The sequence below is a fragment of the Brienomyrus brachyistius genome, unplaced genomic scaffold, assembly GCF_023856365.1.
Source record: "Brienomyrus brachyistius isolate T26 unplaced genomic scaffold, BBRACH_0.4 scaffold314, whole genome shotgun sequence".
NCBI lineage: Eukaryota > Metazoa > Chordata > Actinopteri > Osteoglossiformes > Mormyridae > Brienomyrus > Brienomyrus brachyistius.
The window spans coordinates 60,953-83,170 of record NW_026042589.1 but is presented as its reverse complement, the minus strand read 5'-3'; the positions used below and the strand labels follow the sequence as shown (position 1 = coordinate 83,170).

General features: G+C 50.7%; 1 protein-coding gene across 6 annotated transcripts in view; it reads left to right on the top strand.

Moving 5' to 3' along the window:
• The window catches only part of soga1 (suppressor of glucose, autophagy associated 1), a 32,132-nt gene extending 12,182 nt beyond the window's left edge, over positions 1-19,950 (top strand). The window contains exons 4-14 of one of the 6 annotated variants that reach the window (XM_049005450.1): positions 6,349-6,411; positions 7,598-8,812; positions 9,858-9,992; positions 10,970-11,095; positions 11,335-11,565; positions 11,728-11,871; positions 12,210-12,377; positions 13,890-14,147; positions 15,521-15,570; positions 15,844-17,239; positions 17,360-19,950. In XM_049005450.1, coding sequence (XP_048861407.1) covers positions 6,349-6,411; positions 7,598-8,812; positions 9,858-9,992; positions 10,970-11,095; positions 11,335-11,565; positions 11,728-11,871; positions 12,210-12,377; positions 13,890-14,147; positions 15,521-15,570; positions 15,844-17,239; positions 17,360-17,509 — 3,936 coding nt within the window. In that variant the 3' untranslated portion in view covers positions 17,510-19,950. Of the gene's footprint in view, positions 1-6,348; positions 6,412-7,597; positions 8,813-9,854; positions 9,993-10,969; positions 11,096-11,334; positions 11,566-11,727; positions 11,872-12,209; positions 12,378-13,889; positions 14,148-15,520; positions 15,571-15,843; positions 17,240-17,359 lie in introns of all 6 variants that reach the window. The other 5 variants (XM_049005449.1, XM_049005447.1, XM_049005448.1 and 2 more) reach the window with 5 other exon arrangements.
• The last annotated feature ends 2,268 nt before the right edge of the window (positions 19,951-22,218 follow it).

Genomic DNA, 22,218 nt, shown 5'->3' with positions numbered 1-22,218 from the left:
CTGAAACGGTTTTTTTTGTTGTTGTTGTTGGAGAGGAGCTTTTATACACGGTAGAGAATGGGGGGCGGGCTGAGGACCCCCGTGCTGTGCGTGGGCTCAGCTGTTTTCCGCAGCCTTGCTTGACTGCTCCGTTTGCAGCCTGACGGTCTCGGGCAGATGTAACCCAGACAGACCGCACAGGGAGCTGAAACTGATACCAGAGCTCGTTAAATATACCAGGAGCGTGTAAAAGGAGTCGCGTTGAGGAGACCTGATGTTTTGGATTAACCCATAAATTTACATCTCGCCATTGATCAGGGGCCTGAGTGATCGGATTTAACAACGTCCGTGCTATTAGTCATCTGCTTTGCCCAAAATAATATTATTAAATTATAATAATGACGATATTGTCATTAAAACATTAACAAAAATAATAATGACGTCATCTGACACTAAACGACATGTATCTAAACGAGTACCGGTGTTGGACTCCACGCAGAGGCTCCGGCGTTCAGGGTTCTGCGTGGGATTCATCGGGGAGCGCTGGGAGACGGGCGTCACCTGGGTCACCTCTGTAGTTACTGTCACCGCTCATCACTGCCTGCTCTGGAGAGGCGCTCTCTGTCTGTCTGAGAGATGAAGGTCTGCTCCTTCGTTAATTAACACCTTAATCACACAGCTAATATTCCGACGATTGCATAATGATGATGATAGAGCGCGTGATGAATGAAACACCAAGGGGGGGGATCATAGAGACGGCCCAATGTCCCTCCCCGGGCACTGAGCTCCTGAGGGACTTGCTGTTGGACCCAAACCCTGTGTCAGCATCGTGATGGAACTTCACACATTGTCTATATTAGTTGCACACACTCGAGGTTGCTGCAAAGCTTGGATGAAGTTGGGCTGGGCGGGACGTCGGGGGCTTGCTCCAGGATTTTGGACGTTACCGCACTGATGTTTGGAGGACGGCACTTTCTCCGCATGCTTGGAGGGTATGTGGAAACTCTACAGTCCGTCTTCACAGCAAACTGCAGGAGGGTGTGAATTTCGGGACTGGATTTTTCCGAACGAGTGCTTGAGTGTCGTTTGGTTCCGCATGAGCCGGCCTGTCAGTTGCAGGGAGATTCGGCGGGCTGGAGTGGCTGACGGTTTCCCTGTTCCAGGTGGACGCTGCAAGTGGAAAACACTGGCTTTATGGCACGACTTCTAACCAAGACCCAACACTGGGGGGACGTGTTTCTAAATCATTCTACTCTCAAATGGCGGTTGACCTGCCCATCTCTGGTTCCTTGGGAGAGCAGGCAGCTTCTATGAAACGTTACTGAAGCAACGTGACGAAACGTCTTTCTGGTGCCGACGAGCCAGCCAGAGGACTTAATAAGTGCTGAATGCTCGGGGGTCTCTAATAAGCCCAGAGCTTGTGGTCTTCATTACATTTTGGAAGAGACTGGATTTTTGTTTTGTTTTTTGACAATGACCTTTTGTGGGTTTTCTACTGCTGGTTAAACTGGAGAGTGGTTTGATTAAGGGTCCTAGACTGGGCACCACAAACAGCCCAGTGCAATCTCTGAATTCCAGCTGTGCATTTTTTTGGCTTTAGCACATGACATGACCGAAAACAGACCGTATCAGTCGATGACCGAGCCAGCTGTGACGGAGCCTGACTGGTCAGCCATTTTTCTGAGGATCGCTTTTCACGAATACACAGTTTTTGGTCTTTGTTGCAGTTGTATGGAACAGAGACGTTGAGGTTTATGAATGTTCGCGGCAGATGTATAGAAACACCCTACGAGTGTGGACCCATAGCAGCCCTATAGTCCTGCTCAATATACAGACATAAACTGACTAATTGAAATGACTCCATTTTAACAAGGCTTGGATTTTCCCTCCCTTTACGGGAATCACCGTGGCAACCATTCGCAGTCCAAAGGATCTGAAGTGTTCAGGCCAAGCAGAGCTGTGTGATGAGCATGTACGAAATCGGGGGGGGGGCACGTAAACGGTGACCACGACTCCAGGGTCCTGGGACTTTCCAGTACCTTCTCTAGGCTGCCGCATGACAACGATGGAGAAACACGGCCTTAGCGACGGGAGAAGGGCCGGCCCGCCCCGCCACGATGGCTGACCACCTGCAAGAGTAACCCCGTCACGGGCTGCTAAAAGCCAGCCACCTGAGTGGGGAGATGAGGTCATGGCGGGATGTGGGAGACCCCCCCCCCCCCCGTGCCAGGAAACCACGTAACCGCTTCCAGCATCATGTGAGATTTCCAGCATTTAGAGCAGGATGAAGCCTCCTCCTTTAATGGGCAACCCTGGTGAGATACCTCCCAGTGAGCATGGGAGCCAGGTGGGGGGGCGGGTCCTGCAGGCTCAGTGTTTCCACGGCAATCGTCGGCTGAGAGAAATACTTCTGGGGGGTGGAGTCTCAGCACCGCGCTTTGGTTGCACATGGGCCGGATCTCTGCGGCCGTGCTGCACAAGGCAGATGGTGGTGAGCTCAGGAGCCGTGTGTCTGTGCGCAGAGTCTTCGGATTCATGGAGGTTCCCTTGGCAACGGTTGCCATCGGTTCAGATGTCCTGGAGCCGGTGGGGGAGGGGAAGTTAGTGAATCATCTCCCCCCCCCTTTTTATGCATACAATGGAAACTTAAGATGACATGAACGCGAATACCAGTCCCGACGCCAGGCCAGTTCCTTTCCTTAACACGTCTCTCCTGGACTTTTTTATTGTTTCCTTAATTCCTCATCAGTTACTCTCGGCTGCTACCGAGAAACGCACCTGTAATAAAATCTGATGGCGCGTGCGAGAGGTGTGGCATGGACCCCTCCCCCTGCACTCACAGAGTCTGCTGGGGGAGGCCGGCGGGTCCTGTCCGCTGTCGCACCATCTGCCTCTTTGATGAGCGCAGTCATCTCACCCTGGGAGGGTCCCGGCTTATCTCCCCTGATCGGCTCTAGGCTTCGTCGTTAGCCACTCAGCTGAAGGGCGGCAGGAGTGGCTGCCATGGAGACCGATTATGGTCTGCGATAGCGGCTGTGAGTGGAGCGGCCCAGTGGCTCTCTTGAATCTCATCTGCCTTCAGTGGAGGAAGTGCAAGGATAATCATTGCCATCTTCATCATTGTCATCATCATCATCTGCATTTTTCCACATATTCATTGCACTGCAGAAGGTCGCCTTACCCCTGACAGGACCTGGTAGTAACCCTATCTCCTGTTGGGACCTGTTAGTAACTCTATCCCCTAGACAGGACCTGATTGTAACCCATTCTCCTGTCAGGACCTAGTACTAACCCATTCCCCTGACGGGTCATGATAGTAATTCTTTCTCCTGTCAGGACCCGGTAGTAACCCTTTCTCCTTTCGGGACCTGGTAGTAAGGCATATATAGGGCAGCAGTGTTGACGTTTTGGTTGCCATGTAATACACTGGCGCTGTTGATGCCCAAAGAGCCACTTGGGCAGCTCCCTGTAATCCCTGCCTCTTTCCTGTAATGCCTGTGTTTTGATAGAGAAGATGGGAGGCAAGGGGGGGGGGGGTCTTTATAAACACCCCCCATCCTCAGCCTCAGATCTTCAAAGCCCTTTGAACAGCCCCCGCCGCCCCAAGGTTCCCCTCAGCCGCAGCCCAGCAGAGCAGTCGTGGGGAGGCATAGCATAAGCCCCCACACTGCGGTCGTTCGTGACGCCTGCAGCGTTTACTGTCGACTGAAACCTGATGCTTCTGTCTTTGTTGTTTTAGCAGCAGACTGACTCCTGATTTCCAGGGGCAGTGTGAGGCGTCGGCGGTGCCGTCTATTGTCTCAATGCCTGATGGAGGCATTAATGTAACTGTAAGAGGAACCCCCCCCCCCCCCAGGTCGTATCACCATCTACCTAGATTGGTTGGGACTCACAACATTGTTAATCTGTAGAGTCAGCATTTCCAAGCCCCCTGTATCAATGAGGTGATCTTGACCTCCCTGTCTAACCCTTTGGAGCTGTGAGGTAAGCGGAGACCAGAGTATTCAGATAGATCAGAGTATTCAAACACGACTCACAGATGGTGCTTCGTCAGCTGGCACAGTTTTACACTTACTGGTCAGCATACTCTCATATACTTACTGGTCAGCTTACTCTCATACACTTACTGGTCAGCATACTCTCATACACTTACTGGTCAGCATACTCTCATACACTTACTGGTCAGCATACTCTCATACACTTACTGGTCAGCATACTCTCATACACTTACTGGTCAGCTTACTCTCATACACTTACTGGTCAGCATACTCTCATATACTTACTGGTCAGCATACTCTCATACACTTACTGGTCAGCATACTCTCATACACTTACTGGTCAGCATACTCTCATACACTTACTGGTCAGCATACTCTCATACACTTACTGGGCAGCTTACTCTCATACACTTACTGGTCAGCATACTCTCATACGCTTACTGGTCAGCATACTCTCATACGCTTACTGGTCAGCATACTCTCATACGCTTACTGGTCAGCATACTCTCATACGCTTACTGGTCAGCATACTCTCATACGCTTACTGGTCAGCATACTCTCATACGCTTACTGGTCAGCATACTCTCATACGCTTACTGGTCAGCATACTCTCATAGGCTTACTGGTCAGCATACTCTCATACGCTTACTGGTCAGCATACTCTCATACGCTTACTGGTCAGCATACTCTCATACGCTTACTGGTCAGCATACTCTCATACGCTTACTGGTCAGCTTACTCTCATACGCTTACTGGTCAGCATACTCTCATACGCTTACTGGTCAGCATACTCTCATACGCTTACTGGTCAGCATACTCTCATACACTTACTGGTCAGCTTACTCTCATACACTTTTATCTCCTTATATGTAGACCTCCATTATACTCTTCAGCATGCTACAGATTATAACCAAATGCAAATCTTGCATTTTGATCTTCAGTGTAAATGTAACATTGTGTGGGTTTCGCTTCCTGAACTTTGCAGGTTGTGTCATGAAAAGTATCCCTTACGGATGTCGTTCTCTACAAAAGTCAGCCTGGGCTTGGCGGTAGGATTGGCTCAGATTTCTGCAGGTACATGGCTGAGGCATGGGAGGTGTATGATTACCAGGCAGGTAGCGTGACGTTCCCTTGCAGACATGGGGGGTGGGGGCAGGGGGGGTCCTCTCAGCGTGGGAGATACCTGAAGTCAGCGTTTTATTTGTCTGTTCAGCTTTGCCGATTTTCCCACATATTCCCCCCCCCCCCCCCCCCCCCCCCGCCGGTCCTGCATGACTGTTTGTGTCCCATATTAGGTCTGGATGTGTTTGCCTAAATGCCCAGGGATGGTGGGGCTCCTTCACTCAGGCGCTTTGCCAGGTTGCATCAGCCCAGAGACCTTGCACTGCATGTGCCCTGTGTTTGTGTGCCTCTGCTCTGGGGAAGGCGGGGCTGTGCTTCCTCGTCGCCCTTAGCGACAGACCTGATCAAACGAGAGAGAGGTGAACTGTATCAGAAACTGGATCGATGCGAAATCGAGGCCGCAGTCAGAGTGCGGGGAGAGTTAATCGATTTAGCAGTGAAGTTTTGGAGCCCGTTGGTGATTTTTTTTCCCCACAGCTGAATTGCGACGTGCTGCCGGCGAGCAGACATGCAACGAGAGCCACTGACCCCACGCGGCTTTGTGTCCGATCGCTCGCAGACCCCGCGGTGTTTCCTGCTGCTTTCCCGCCCACTTGCCCACCCGCTAGCGTCTGACTTATTCCACTCTTTGTGTTCGAGAGCAAGGCAGACACTCCAGCGGGAGAATAATCTGTGGGCCTCTTCGCTGCTTGCCGTAGCGCATTCATCATTTTGGGCGGTTGCCATGGAGATGGCTGCTGGAGATATTGCAGCGCCGCATAGCGTGACAGAAAACGGCACGTGTGTCTGAGCGGTGTGTGTGTCTCCATGTGGTAGTGTGTGTATAGGTTGACATCTAGCATACTGTGTCCCCACAACGCAGTAAAATGTGTTACTTTTTAGCTTGGGGGAGATTTTTCAGGTTCGAACAATATAAACCTCAATCTGTGAATCTGATTGCGATCAAAAAATTAAAAATTAAAAAGTCTTGTATTTTGTTTGGTTACTTATGATTAAGGTTAGGGCTGGCTTCGGATTATCATAGTTAGGATCAGGGGTCTGCCCATAGACAGGAATAAATTCACAATTATAGGAATATACTGTGTGTGTGTGTCTCCAGCCTGTACCGTGACACACCCGGACGATCCGTCTCCCCCCTTATTTACACACGCCCGCTGATTCACGGCTCTGGCAGCTGTGTGCTAGCCAGGCGTCTCGCATATATGAGATTTCCTCCCAAGCCATAAATCTGTTGTGTTTCTTTTGACAGAATTCACTGAAAAAGAGGAATTCCCGGCAGCCGAACAAAGCAGAGAAGAAGCCCTCTCCACAGGTAGGGTGGGGGAACTCGGGCAGAGGTGCCCTGAGCCGCAGGCGGGGGAGGGGGGCAGGTAGCAGGCAGCAGCCCAGGCCCCTGGGACCGCAGCTCTGATCTGGTGTAAAGGCAGAATCGATCCCCTTCTCCGTCCCAATGGCTGCATGTAGAAAATCGTGTCGTGTTTATGCATCTTGCTGGGAATTCAAGCCCGTGGGGGGATGTTTAGCCCCACCTGGCTCCCACTCCAGTAATGAAAATGGACCCGGTTTCATTACACACAAACTTGCAGTTGTATGAAACCGGTTTCATTTTTAATGCACAAACTATCTATCTAACAATGTCAAACTACACACGTGTGTATTTCCCAGAGGCAGCCGAAAAGCACACTCTGCATCTTATGAGCTTAGCTTTCTTGTCTGTGCACTGCGCTGATCCTGCTCACGCAGCCGTGCGATCTTGGGAATTCTGACTTATGATGAAATCTCTGAAATTCCCCAGCAAACCTCCTAGTACTTTCCGTCATATTTTCGAGAAACGGGCACAAGTCATCAAGGGAATCGACAGCAGATCCAAGTCCTCTAGAGTTTTTCATCCCGAGTTGGTGGGCGGGATTATATTAGGAGACGAGATAAGAGCAACATGAACTTTAATGATCTCAGGAGAAATTCTGCTGCAAACAGCGGCAAGGAACGTAAAGTGCGGACAACCAAACACTCAGTGCAAGACAAAGACAAAGTGCAAAGGCAATATGTATAGTGCAGACAGATATAGAAAGTACACAATGCATTAATAGAGCACCTTAAAAAAGAATATTAAGGAAATAAATGTTTAAAAATAAAACAATAACTAAATAAATATAACAATGGAAGGTTAATGTATTTAGATACGCATGTATCCATCTGGGGGTGGCACACTGGCACAGTAGTACTCAAACCTCTGGGTCCAGGGTTCGAGTCTCCGCCCTGGCTCTGTGAGTGTGTAGTTTACATGTTCTCATTGTGGGGGTTTCCTCTGGGGAATCTGGTTTCCCCCCACAGTCCAAAAACATGTTGAAGGAGGTGGGTTGGCACCCCATTCTGGGTTATTTCCTGCCCATAGCTTCCGGGATCGGCCCCACAGCCCTGCACATGCAGAATGGGGGGGGCACAGCTGTCTCACTGAGATGGGGGTGCTCACTTGGGGTGTCACTTGTGGTCCTCAGGAGGATAGTTCCGACCTCAAATGCCAGCTCCACTTCGCCAAGGAGGAATCAGCGCTCATGTGCAAGAAGCTGACCAAAATGGCTAAGGAGAGTGAGGGCATGCGGGAGGAGCTAGCCAAGTACCGCTCGCTCTACGGAGACCTGGACGCCTCCCTGTCCGTGGAGGAGGTGGCCGACTCACCCCACAGCCGCGAGGCTGAGGTCAAGGTTCACCTCAAGCTGGTGGAGGAGGAAGCCAACCTGCTGAGTCGCCGCATTGTGGAGCTAGAGGTGGAGAACCGGGGCCTGCGAGCCGAGATGGACGATATGAAGTGCCAGGAACTGCCTGGGGGGGCGGGGCCTCTGGCACTGGGAGGGGGCGTGGCCACGGGAGACAGCACCGTGGAGCTGCAGAGGCACCTGCAGTTCGTGGAGGAGGAGGCAGAGCTGCTGCGGCGCTCCCTGCTGGAGATGGAGGAGCAGAACAAGCTGCTGATGAACGAGCTAAACCGCTACAAATCGGAGCAGGAGCCCGAGGGGGACCTGGCGGTGGGGACGGTGGTGGATGAGGACGCCGGCGATGGCTGCGCAGTGGGCGAGCCGCCGCAGGAGGAGCTGCGTAATGCGCGGCTGCAGATCGGCGAGCTCAGCGGCAAGGTGAAGAAGCTGCAGTATGAGAACCGTGTGTTGCTGTCCAACCTGCAGCGCTGCGACCTCGCATCCTACTCGCGGCTCGCCATGGAGACGGACGCCGAGGCGGGCGACTCTGCCGAGTGTGTGCCGTGCCAGCAGCGCCGCGAGGGGCCTGTGGGCGGCGAGAGCAGCGCGCCAGCCGAGGCGGAAAAGACGGCGGCGGAGGGCGGGCGGGGCAGGCACGTCGAGGCCACCCTGCAGGGCCTTAAACTGAAGGACTATGAGGCCCTCCTGGCCGTGAGGGACCAAGCACACCTGGTCACCACCGCCATCCAGCTTCTGACTGCATCCGGCTCAGGCTGGCTGATCCCCTACCGCAAGACAGCATCCTGCCCTAACGAACCGGCAGAGCCAGAGAAGAACCAGGATCTGCCCCTGATGGAGGCGCTGAATGGCCGGCTGGGCACCCTGCAGACGCAGCTGCTGTCCTTCATAGACCGGGTGGAGGCCCTGAGGGTCAGGGAGGCAGTGGAGGGGCTCTCGCTGGAGAGCGGCAACACCGAGGACCAGGGCAAGAGCAGGGAGGCAACGGTCGAGCGGAAGGTGAGGCCACTACGAACCCCTGCCTTTTGTTTTGATTTCCTCCGTTCCCTGGACTCTCCCCTCCTTCGCAACATTTTTTTCTTTATCCCTCTCCTTTATATCCCATGCCAAAGCTCACTAACACCCCCGCACTTAAAATTTCCAGAATCGGGTGCATGCTGGTCACGTACACACAGACTGACACCTATCAGCCTCTAATGGAATTCCCCAAAAGATATTCCTAATAAAATACCATTAGACTGAATATCCTGCTGGCTTTAATGTGCAGCGTGGAAGTTAAAGACCAGCTGTGTATTTTACATAGCATCCAGGAGCAGAAAATTATGGTACTAGCAGCATTTTTGTCCTTATATATGTAACCATTTCTTTGAGATGGATGGATTAATGGATGGACAGTATTAGTTTGGAGCTGCTGGTGTTGACCGTCAGCTGTAGTCCTCAGCCGAGGTAGGCACCCGAGCATCCAGCTTCTCCTGGTATGAGGCCAAGCGCATCGGACTGAAACTGGCCATGGGAGGCTTCCGGAAGTCTCCATCAGAGGCTAATCCCCGCGTCGTCTCTCCCCCCATTGCATGAGCATCATAGCCGACGGTTTCTGCACACGTTTTTCCCCTTTTCCTACTTCCTCTCTCTCTTCTTCTCCTTCTTCTGCTCTTCTCCTCTATTCTTTTTTTTTGATTTTCTGTTCCTCTTCCCCCCCCCCCCCCCCCCCGCAGTCGTTGTTCTTAGTCCTCATTTTTGTTCTGGTTCTGTTCTCCATGCTGTCTTATGCCGCTGTGGCAAAACTGTTTTTTCTTTACATACTTTTCTTCGTCTTGTAAGTTCTCTTGATGTTCTTTATGGAAACCATCAATTTGTCCCATTTTGTTTCTGGAACCCCTCCCCTTATCCTCCTCTTCCTCCTCCTCTTCCTCCCCCCCCCCCCTTTGTGGCCCATAAACACCCTCCCGGTCCCCCCTCTCCTCCTCCGCCTTCCTCCTCTGTCCTGCCTCCCCTCTCTTTATCCTTTGTTCTGTTTTCATTAACTTGCCCATGCATGCAGCAGCCTGACTTTAGGGACCAATCAGAGCATCGGGTCAAAGGTCAGAACGTGCACCTAAGCAAGACAGAGGAGGCGGACAACAAGGAAAAGGACCAGGATACCCAGCAGCCAGAGGGAAAGGAGACCGACACCACAGAGGTGTGTCAGTTGACTTACAATCACAGGGTGCCCCTTCTGGAATATTCTTAGATCAGTTCAGTGAAATGTTTTGGAACAGCTGCATGCAGTCAAGAGCTTGCCCACAGCCTTGTTGATTTGACCTTTAGGTAAACAGTCTCTATGGTAACACAGGTTATAACGGGAAGTCTGTCCAGGCTATAAGGCCGAGATACCTGAGATCAACACAATGGCACCATCTCCTTCCACAGGATGTTCTTTTATTGTTCTCAAAAGCAGAAAATAAAATGAGAATTACTTCTGGTGTGTGGCGTTTTGTTCCGCAGTGGACTTCACCCCCCCAGGAGTCTCACGGCTTTCCCGAATCGCAGGCGATGGTGCACGACCGGCTGCTCCAATCTAACTGAGCCTCAGTATCTCTCTGCTATCATTAGCATTTAGGAGGAGTTGAGTTAATTTTAGATCGAACTTCAGAAGGGTTATTCCAGAATTATCTAAATAAAAGTTCTTGTCTTGGTGGCCGGTTTCGTATCGGACATATTAGTCGTCACACCATCAAGTCGGCAAGTGACGATTTGCCGATGCCGGGACTGCTATCGTAGGCTGCTTTGGAGAGTCATGGGGTCACGTTGTGGAAAGTGGCACAGCGATGGCCGTCGAGCAAATGGGGAAACGGTCACAGGGAGCAACGATCGGGCTCAAACTGGACACCGCGGTAAAATCGGCTTCCTATCCCAGCTGTAGCTGATTGGGAATTTTCTTCTGGATCTCTGGCGCTATGCAGAAATGGAGCGATGCTCTTTTCCAGAACGGCCTCACAGGGATGCTCTGGATCGCCTGAAGCAGGGATGGCGGCCCGGCGCATGTCCGAAGGCCCGTAAATCAGACAGGAGGCACGGCTGGGCCCCCTCCAGACGAACCATCTCTCTCCCCTACAGTCGTCGGGGGGGGGGAGCATTTACCTCGCGCCTGACATCCTCGCCATCTCCTCTCCCCAGCAGCTAGACCACATCCAGGAGCTGCAGGTTCTGCTGTCGGAGGCCAGGGACGCTGTGCAGAGTAGTCAGGAGCAGGTGTCCCAGGAGAGGCAGGCACGCCGGGAGGGCACTCAGAAACTGGCGCAGGTACCAGCTGTTACTAAGACAACAGCAGCACCATGGACTCCCCTCACACTGCACTCACCCCCCCCCAACAGCTCCCTAAAGTCTCCTCCCAGTCCTCCCAGTCCTCCCAGTCCTCCCAGTCCTCCCAGTCCTCCCAGTCATCCATTCCTTCACGACTTCACTTTCTGTTGGCACCCGCTCCCTTCCACCAACCCCCCCCCGTTCTTAATCCCCCTCCCCCCGGCCTCCTCACTTCCCAGCTGCAAGAGGAGCACCAGAAGGCCCTGGTGCGGAGGGACTTCCAGCTGCAGAGTCTGAGCCTGCAGACCCGCCTCCAGCAGAAGTTCTGGAGTCAGGAGAGGAACCTAATGGTGCAGGAATCCCAGCAGCTGAAGCAGAACCTGCTGCTGCTCAGCCTGAAATTGCGGTGGCTCCTCAAACAGTGGAGGCTGGGCAAGAAGCTGGAGGGAGAAGGGAAGGACATCCTAGAGGTATGCAAGCGTGGGGGACTTTTATTTTGACGTCCATTAGAGGGCACTGCATTAACCCTTTCAGTGCTGCAATAGTGGGTATAGAGGGAAAGTCGAGTGAGTATATTCAAATGTACTGTTGTGTTTCAAAGGTTCTGGGGGTAAACAGAATTCTGTCCTCAGGTGAACAATGTGAAGGACCTCTACCTGCTGCTGGAGGAGGAGGGCCTGGCCTCCCATCAGGGGGACAACAAGGCCTCCGTGACAGAGGAGGAATCCAGCCCGGTGGCCAAGGACGTGTGTCAGCTGGAACGGACCATCAAACAGGTGCAAGCCCACTGAGATGTCTGTCAGAACTGTCCCAGAGCTGGGGGGACGTGTTTAAGAATGTCACAGAGAGCTACAGTAATTTTTGAGAAGAGAGTTGTTGGGTCAACAGCATCTGACATAGTGTACAAGTTGTGAAGATTACAAAATGTCTAAAAGATTTCATAATGGGACTGCTTTTCCTGGTGTTATTGTCCAACAAATCGAACGGCTTCCTTGTCCCAAAGGCATATCAGCTATTCGATGATGGTTCGTTATTGGCTGCATAAAGTAAACAAACTATAGTGAATAGAAGTACCGGTCAGTTCATAATTAATTAAACTACGAAGTTTTCACAGACCAGTGGGCTGAGCAGCACCTTGGCAGACCTGAAGGGGGCGCTACATGACCTGACCACAGAGCTACGAGAAGAACGGCAGGGGTCCCAGGAGCTCACCCAGCAGTTTGCCCGAGCAAAGGCTTCGTGGGAGGCGGAGCGCACTGAGCTTAAGAGTCACATTGCGCAGGTGAGCAGCTGCCCTCCATACTCGCGTTAACGTCGGGAGAGCAATCCTACCGAGTGCTTCAGCTCTGCCGTCTCCAAAGGAGTTCAGCCCCCAATGACAGAAATATCCATGGTCTGAAATCTCACTAAAATCTCTAGCAAGCTTTGGTCTTTCCCTAAAAAGCTCCAGCAGAGCCCAACCGTTGTACTAGACTACATCTTCGGCCCGTCGTACAGCTTTTGTGTGTCTCTAAGCTTTCTGCAGAGTTTGCAATAAGTCATTATCCCAAAAAGCGGCAAAGCCGGTGATTCAGAATCTCCCCCTTTGAGGACCTTCCATAAGAATCGATGCCAGTGACGTTAATTTGGTCTCAGAACTGCAGTGAAGGAAGGCGGCCAGCTGCAGTTCCAGTGTTTTACGGGAGGCTGGCAGACGGGCTGCAAGAAAAATGGGAACCCGAACCGCACCGTGCTGATGGGATGTCGGGGCAGATTTACTGCGTTCAGCAAGCTGTATTTCAGCATCATTCCTTCCATCCCGGCTTCTCACCTTGGCGTAGAGTGAAAGGCAGGGGGTGGAAGCCGATGGCAAATCGCCCCCGCTCTGGGCCTTCAAGGTTGGGCGACTTTTTGACCAGAACCCGGAAAAAATGGATGCCTTGGCACTCTTCCCATATTTCCCTCGTAACGTTTCCTCATTCATGTCCAGGACAAAACACCACTGTTGTGTTTGTGTACAACCGATGGGTTTTGCGGCTCACTTGAGCCACCAAAGGTCTGCTTCAAAAACTTCAGAAAGAAGATCGCATGCTGGAATAGAGGAGACTGATGTTGACCGCTGCGTTTAATATAGTGACCGAATGGGTCTGGGGTTGATTGTGGGACTGCATTGCCTCAGAAACAAGCAACAACTGTTAAAAGAAAAGGTTAGAAACATACCTATTGTAAATTACGCATTTGCAAGTTTTGTAGTTAGTTTTGAGAGAATTGGTGTGTTGCTGGTTTTGTTTCTTAAATAGTTTATATATACAGCACCCTCCGCAATTATTGGCACGCCTTGTAAAGATTTGTAAAGAAGGGTTAGAAAAAATCCACCTTCTGGTAAAGTAACTTCATCTCGCACTGAAAAAAATAGAAAAATCCAACCTTTCATTCAGTGTTTCTGTTGAAAATAATTATTTCTTGATGAAGGATTTGTTTTTCTTTGATTAAATTTATTATATTGAAAGGTTGGATTTTTCTAATTTTTTCAGTGTGAGATGAAGCCACTTCACTAAAAGGTGGATTTTTTTCTAACCCTTTTTACGAAAGGGGTGCCGATAATTGTGGAGGGCGCTGTATATCTGATTGTCTTTTTTTAAATATCCTCGCATATTATTTAATTCTTTATTCATCATCAAAAAATATATCAGTCTATTTTTGTATCTTTTATGCATAATCTGCCAAATTTAATGCCTGAAAACGTCCAGAAACATGGGCGTCCTCACAGCCATGTGCTAACCAGCCACCCCTCCCCCATCCCACCCCCTCACAGCTGGAGTCCAAAACGGGGAAAGCGGGATTGGCGGCTGAGAAGGAGGCCCCAGAGCTGAAGGTGGCGTTAAGGAGGGAGCGCGAGGAGCACCAGCACCTGCTGGCCGACTCCTACGCCGCCGTCATGGACCTGACCAAGCAGCTGCAGATCAACGAGCGTAACTGGAGCCGCGAGAAGCTGGAACTGCTGGAGCGATTCAATCAGGAGCGTGGCCAGTGGGAGCAGCGGCTGCGAGACACACAGGCCAAGGCCGGCCAGGTTAGCCGCCAGCACCTGCACCTCCGCCTGGCCCCTGGGAACCTGCCCTGCGTTCCCTTCCATTTTCCTCCTTTTTTTCTTTTTTTATTACTCCTTTTTTATGTCCCCTATTTATGGAGAAGATTTGATTTTTCCAAGACAATGGCATCACGACGAACTACCACGGAGAGACAGTGTGTCATTATGATGCAGACGTAGTGATTTCGTGTCTCCGGCGGCACTCGTCGAAAAAGCCGGCGAATTTCCGTAGGCAGCTACTATGATGGCAAGCTGTGGGTTCAGGGACGACGTGTGGGGGAAGCTTACTCACGAGGATTCATCCGCAGCCAGAGGACAGGAAGTGGGTGCTCATGATGCGCAGTAGCATGGAACCGTAGCCGTGCTCCTCTGAGGAAGCCGGGGGATTAGTCATGCGTAAAGTACTCTGCTTGGTCACAGGGAGTAGGGATCGCTGTTTAGTGACTAAGGATGGTTTCTGGGCTTGCGGTACACGGTCGGAACCGTTCGTCGATGCTGCCAAACAGTAAATTAAATCCCGTAATGGATCAAGGCCAGTTGATATTTGTGGCGGCCAGCTGTTGAAAATCCCGTGTCGTACACATCCAGCTTCACTGTTGTTCTATTTATCACTAAGCATGCCATCAGTGTTTTATCTCCTAAAGAGTGATCGTCCATTCATGTACCAGAGCTGAAAAGGACCCTCAGGCATTGATCTGGTCACCCTTCTTCCTGTTCGATTTAATGGGCCCCAGTCAGCTCTGGGTCCCTACAAAAAAAAGCCTTGCTCCACTTGGCAGGACCTACTGCCTGTCTGGACCCGGTCCAGTCTGCCGCAGATTGAGGCCCATTCCTAAAAAACAGGAAAAGCACATTCCCATGGATCTTCTGCCTCTTCCGGGCCATTAGGCAGTCAGTCTGGGCTCTTTTTGTTTCTTTGCTGAACCCAGGAAAAGTAGACAGGAACAAAAGTTAAGCTATAACACACAAGTGGCAGAAGCCAACTGCACGAGAAGAGTCGTGCAGGTTCTTTGTGGTGTCGGCTTCTGCTGCTTACGTGTGGGCTAGGAGATTGAGTAGGGCACCTGGTGTGCACGAGGAGTGTGCATGAAAGGTGTGCATGAGGGTCCGTCAAAGACCGTCATTTGGTTAATGCTCCATGACCTTGTGGAAGCAAGAATATGGGATTCAAATTAGCAGTACAACTGTGCAACTGATAAGAGTCATGTTCCCTGATGTGTCTTTGCACAGCTGGAATTTCTAGATCATTTCCACATAGTCAAATGACAGAGATGATCCATTTCAGAAGGTTATTGTGTCTTCCTTCCCGAGTGTTTAAATTTTTCTCAACTTCGACTTCTTGTACTGTCTTGCAGCCAGAGAAGATTCCAGAAAAGGGGGGATCATCAGAAGCAGATGTGAAGAGGTGAGGTTCCTCTCAACTGTGCAGATCTTCATGAGCAGACATCTCCAAGTGTTTTCTCCCAAATTCTATCAGCAACACAATACTGAGGTCCACTGCGGTCAGGGTGGGGGTAACCCCCATCGATTGATTTTGCCACCTGGGGGCCGGGAGTTGGATGGATTAGTAGTTGGGACGGTTACATGCTGGAGTTCCAACAGTTGGTGTTCCATGTTCTATAGAGTACCATCCAGTTGTTGTCTTCACCTCTTTCCTCTGTTCATTTGTAATTTGCAGGACCAAATCCATCTCTTCGGTGCCAGAATTTGAGAATCTTCCAGAAACCTGTCCTTTTGCCCCTATGTGTGAAATTGATGGGATTAATGTTAAGGGACGGAATGGACAGCCTGGTGTCCTGCCCAACCTCCTAACCCACTCTGACTTGAATGACCTGAACAAGAAGAATTGGAAGTACCTCACCAGCGAGGTAGCTCTTCTAGAGAAGGGAGATCCTTTCAAAACCTGGGATTGTCCTACCACTACCAGCAGCTTCCCAGGCCTGGACCTGAGCCTCAAGCACATCCAGAGGAGCTACACGGCTCCCGACAAGACTGGGATCCGCATCTATTACAGCCCACCCGTGGTTCGACGTATGGAGAGATGCTTGGCCAAGGGATCGCCACAGGCTGAGCCAGGAAGCTCGCACATTGGTGAAGGGACCCGAGGACCTGGGGACAAGGAGGAACCTGCTCCCAGCACCTATGACAGATGGCTCTGCAAGTTCTCCAAGCAGCATCGGGAACTGCTAGAAAACGGACCTGCCTCCGTGGCCTCAGCCGGCCTTCCCTCGCCATTCCACGACCTGGAGATCTCAGGCAACCTGAGCGATGACATGAAGGAGATGACCAACTGTGTCCGGCAAGCCATTCGGTCCAGCTCCCTGGAGAGGAAGTGCAAGGATACCGCGTGCCAGACAGTGGGCGTGGCCAGCACCGGAACCCAGACAGCCCAGTTTGTCAGCGTGGGCCTCCAGACTGAGGGACCCAGGAGTAGCAGTCTCCATACCAAGGTCCTACCACCACGGGTGTCCTCACTGGCATCAACACGTTCGCGCCAGATCTCGAGCTCCCTCGAGAAGGTCCACAGCCGCATCGAGAGACCATGTTGCTCACCCAAATACGGCTCACCCAAGCTCCAGCGCAGAGTGTCGGCCTCGTCCTCCAAGCTGGATGGATCCAAGGACCGGAGCCTGTGGAACCTGCACCACCGTGGGCAGAATGGTTCTGCCTGGGCCCGCTCCACCACAACCCGTGACAGTCCCGTGCTCAGCGGCCTCAACGACGGCCTGTCTAGCCTCTTCAACGTGGTGGAGCACTCAGGCAGTGTGGAGTCCCTGTGGAAGATGGAGGCCCCCAGCACTGGCCCCAAGGCAGCTGGCAAACCTAGCAGCGAGCCCGGCGTCCACAGATACGGCATCGTCCATGAGTTCTTCCGCAACGTATGTGGCAGGGCGCAGACGCCCATGCCAGCTGCGGAGGAGGGGCCGCACAGGGAGGGGATGCCAGCCAATGAGGTGAAGCCAGAGTGGCCCCCCAGCACCACATTGGCTGGGAATGACAATGTCACCAAGATTGTTAACAAGAGGTTCATGAAGCAGAGTCCGCGGGATGAGCAGGGCCAGGCTATGTCGGAGGTAAGTTACCATGGCGACTGTCCCAAAGTAACCCCCAGTGTAGCCTCCTAAAAAAGGAAACGAGCCTCGAGCATTGTCAAATGTAGATCCACTCCTGATCGCACTGTCTTTACCCCAAAGCAGGAGTCGACCTGCGAATGCACTTCCCCGCCTCTGACCTCCTGCTTCTCCCGGCCATCCCGCTTGGCCGCCCGTCATGCCCCAGGCCACTGCAAGCTGCGCTCGCCGGATTCCCTGGAAGAGAAAGGGGACGTGGTCCACGTGGAGTGAGGGGACAGGAGGTGGCTCTGCCTAATCGACACCTCCCGCACCCAGGCAGGAAGGTGCAGTGGCTAGATGTCAGATTCTAATGCCAAGGAAAAAGAGCTTGTATTCTAGAATATCACCCAAACTACTGAGGACTACCAGCAGAAAGCAACATCACCAGGACAGAGCAAGAGTACTGGGAATCCACCTTACCTTACTCTACTGACTGTTTGCGCTGTATTCTAACTACTTAACTTTGTCAAACCCTTCTCACCCCCCCCCCCAGCATTAACGTGCCTCACCATCCCATTTTGTAGCAATCCCACCCCCCAAGTTTAAGAATTTGAAAGGAGAATCATCCTTCCATGCAACCTCTTTGGATGAATCCAAATCATTCCGTGATCACCTCATTCCCCATGCCAAGGAAGGGTGGGGGAGAGATTCTAATACACGTGCCTCGAAAGGTGGCCACATTCACCCCCCCCCCCCTTTACTTACATGGGGTCTGGGGGAACTGCATCCAGCAGGTCTTAGCAGAATGCCAGGAATCCAGAAAGAAGCTCACTTATAGATATCGCTGAAGCCCATCTTCCCTGAAACTGGTACTTTTTATTGATACGAGTTACTATTGCGGCTCGGACTGTATACAGCCAGTATACTTCAGAAAACACTATCATTGCCCCGTCTGCCACATGCGGTTTTGAGGCTATGCACAATTACAGGCAGTCCAAGCCCAGCTGTAAACATGCCGGGTCAGAATCATGAATCACCCTCAGTGGACGGGACCTTTTTGATCTTTTGTTTTTCCATCCTTTCCGAACCACACGCCATTTTTTTTTTATCTATGGTTCTCACGTTCTTTTACTGTGTGCTGAGCTCCACCACTGTCCTGAAGGCATTTGGGGGTGAACCTGAACGACCAAAACTGGTTGGATGTCCGGGTTAGCGTGTCACTTCCTGACACTGAAGCGTAGTAGCTTCAGGAGTGACGAATGCACCCATTATGAAATCTTTTATGGCATATTTCATGTTGGTATTTAATTTCTTAATTTTAAAAGGACTAAAAAGGAGAAAGCTAAATATTTATGTTCTTTTGATACTGAGGGATTTATTTTTTAATTTTTTAAAATTATTTTTAAACATTTATATCTTCTGTCTTGATGGTGCTGGACAAACAGGTTTCGTTAAGTGTGTTTATATAGTGAGTTTATATAGACATATGGCTCTCCAGTTAAGATTGGTGTGTGTTACGGGCTTTCCAGGCAGATGCCTTAAAGACAGGAGGAATCTCTTGCCAAGCATGCCGACTTCGAGCTGCCTGGGATTGGCTGTCCGGCCTCGTCTCCCAACATTGCTGATGTCTTAGGCGCATGAAGCTTGGGTCAGTGTCCCTGCTTTCGTGAAAGTGACAGCCACACTATTTTAGTGTCACACAGAGAGCAGATCACAACGGTAGTTAGAATGGCAGGTAGTGAACCTGAAAATGCTGTCCCCCAGCGTGTAATGCTGCTGTCTCCAAAATGGCTACCTCCTCATCCTCAGTACCTTAACGATCACGGGAATCCACCTGGCTCGTCACACCCATCTCCCCGATTTAACAAAGAGCATTAAAATAAACAATCGACGGTTAATTCCAGCAGGTCACGTCAGTGCCTTTTTCCTACAGACTTAATATGGTGGTAAGAAAAAGCAATTAAAGAATCCGACCGGAGGCGGAAGAGAGTCTAACCGCAGAAAGAACGCAAGCTGACCAAACTGTTTCGAGCAGTGTTTCCCAGTCCGGTCCTCGGGGACCCACAGCCGGTCCACATTTTTGTACCCTCCAAGCTCCCTGCCAGACAGACCACATTTCTGCTCCCTCCAAGCTCCCTGCCAGACAGACCACATTTTTGCGCCCTCCGAGCTCCCTGCCAGACAGACCACATTTCTGCTCCCTCCGAGCTCCCTGCCAGACAGACCACATTTCTGCTCCCTCCGAGCTCCCTGCCAGACAGACCACATTTTTGCGCCCTCCGAGCTCCCTGCCAGACAGACCACATTTCTGCTCCCTCCGAGCTCCCTGCCAGACAGACCACATTTCTGCTCCCTCCGAGCTCCCTGCCAGACAGACCACATTTCTGCTCCCTCCGAGCTCCCTGCCAGACAGACCACATTTTTGCGCCCTCCAAGCTCCCTGCCAGACAGACCACATTTCTGCTCCCTCCGAGCTCCCTGCCAGACAGACCACATTTCTGCTCCCTCCGAGCTCCCTGCCAGACAGACCACATTTCTGCTCCCTCCGAGCTCCCTGCCAGACAGACCACATTTCTGCTCCCTCCGAGCTCCCTGCCAGACAGACCACATTTTTGCGCCCTCCAAGCTCCCTGCCAGACAGTGCACTTGGAGGTCCGGATTGGGAAACACTGGTCTGGCGCATGACCACATGACCAAATACGACATTCCTCCCCCCCCCCCCCCCCCCCCCTCCCCCCAGGCACCCTCCCACTCCCCACTCCTGTCGATCCTGGGACAAAGTGAGGAAAGCGAAGAGGAAAAGCTGAACCAGAACAGAAACCATTTAAAGCTCAAATATTTTCCTTATGTTCAAATCATAGTCCTCGTAAATTAACTTACAATATTCCAGAGCAGTCTTTGAGAACTACGGTATTTGGCGACAAATACCAAAACTGTTGTCTTACTGTAAATATGTTAGCTGTACTATTATTATTGTTATAACTGTTTTAACTGGTTTTCTTAGCACAGTTGAGGTCATCCTGTTATGCTTCTTGGCTTTGAAGCAGTGTGTCAGTCAGTAATCTCCCGCACAAAGCATTCCTGCAGTACAGTGGGATATCTCCACTGTTGTAGCATCCTTGTACAGTGCCCTTCCTGTCCACTCACCGCCCCCCACCCCCAATCCTCACTGGCCTTAGCCACAGGGACACTTCAATGAAACAGGGGGGCTAAACACAGACACATGAGAAAGGATCGGAGTAGTCATGTGACCATGTCATCTCAGCGAAATTGCCACCAAACCCATCTGTGCGTGACACTCCGTGCTGATGACTGCCCCTTGTGGCCCAGCTGAGAACTACAGTGTGTAGCAATATGAAAATGTATTCTTAAAAACTGTTAATAATATTTGCTAAATTATTATTGCACAACTGCCTGTATATTTGTTTTTTTTTGTTCTTTTTAATGACTTTTAAATTGAAATAAACATACCCTTCGTAAAAGTTTAATTTGAAAAGAAAAAAAATATTTATACTCTTTCTATCCTTGCAATGGAGAAATGGAACGTCTTTAATGGATTCGAGCCTCCTTTAATGTTAAAAAGGTAAACTCCCCTGTCCGCGTGTAGTTAGAAATCACAATTCTGTAAATATACATTAGGAAATGGATGGATTTAAAGAAAATGCAATGGAATTTCATTTTGGATTGCGAACCAGGGGAGGGGCCTTTCTGACTGCCAAAGTTCATTGCTTACTGGTCGTCATGTTTCACAAATAAATGTTAAAAAATAACCCGTGAGCAATTCTGTCATCATTTCTAGAAGTACTGAGATTTTGAGACCACTTCAGAATTCATAAACTGCAACAAAAGTAGCATTTCATCACTAATTTTATTACTGAGTGGAAATGGAAAGTCGGTAAAAAAATGGCAGGAAAGTCGTGGTCGATTCCCTTTTAAAAAAGGAAGGAAAAAGAGCATTTTGTTTTAGGAATGTTGCTGTGATTAAGGCAGACTGCGCCGTTTCTTTGCATCTGCAATGTTCACATTATGGACCAGCGCAGATGCCCCTCTCAGAGAACAGCTGGGCGCCCTTCCACAGCGCTCAACTTCTGATATGTTTTTCTGCTACAAATCCATATCATATCCCACATTTACATTTTGAATCCCCCCCCCCCCCCCCCCCCGAGTTTGTCACCAATGTAACTGTCAGACTCCCAGTCGCACAGCAACATGATGAAACAGCAGGAAATGCTCCGGGCTGGCGGGAGGGGGGGGGGGGGAGAGAGTGGAGCGGAAAAAAAGAAAACGGTCTTTCAGAGTCTGTTCTTCCCTTTTTTCCACTTTGCGGGGAGTTTTGGCAGTTGGCTGTTTTGTGGGTTTTTTTTTTTTTTGGGGGGGGGGGGGGGGATCCACTGTTTCCTGTGACTCTCACAGTAGCCGATTACATCACCGGAATGGAAATCGGGGATCAGCAGGCACGTGGCTTCACGTTTCTGGGAACATCTGGGGTCCTCGTGAAGTTACTGCTCTCTCTCTCTCATGCTCTCTCTCTCTCTCTCTCTCTCTCTCTCTCTCTCTCTTTCTGTATTTTGAACCAAAACAAGTTTGTATTTGAATGGACTCCTGGCAAGACAGGAAGTGACATCGTTCTTCTTAAAAAATACCCTGATAAGCAAAATAACGGCCTGCTTAGAGGAAAGGGGAAAAACAAAGTGAGACGCTCCAACGCTCCCAGTTTGAATAACATGAACATGCCTAGATCTTCTCCATATTTTTTCAATACTTACATCAGTACCTGCTTTGGGCTATTTTTTTACTCAATGTTTACTGTGATAAAATGCATCCGAAAGAAACACTCCACGGTAACTTCATCATATATATTAAAATGTATTAAAACATATGAATGGACTAGTGTGTAAGGGAAGCTTAGCCTGGCCAGAAAACATGGAACATATTTTCTATAACATGATAATTGTTTGGCTGCGCAATAGTTGCAAGTTCTTTCGTGCGCGACTCTGCGA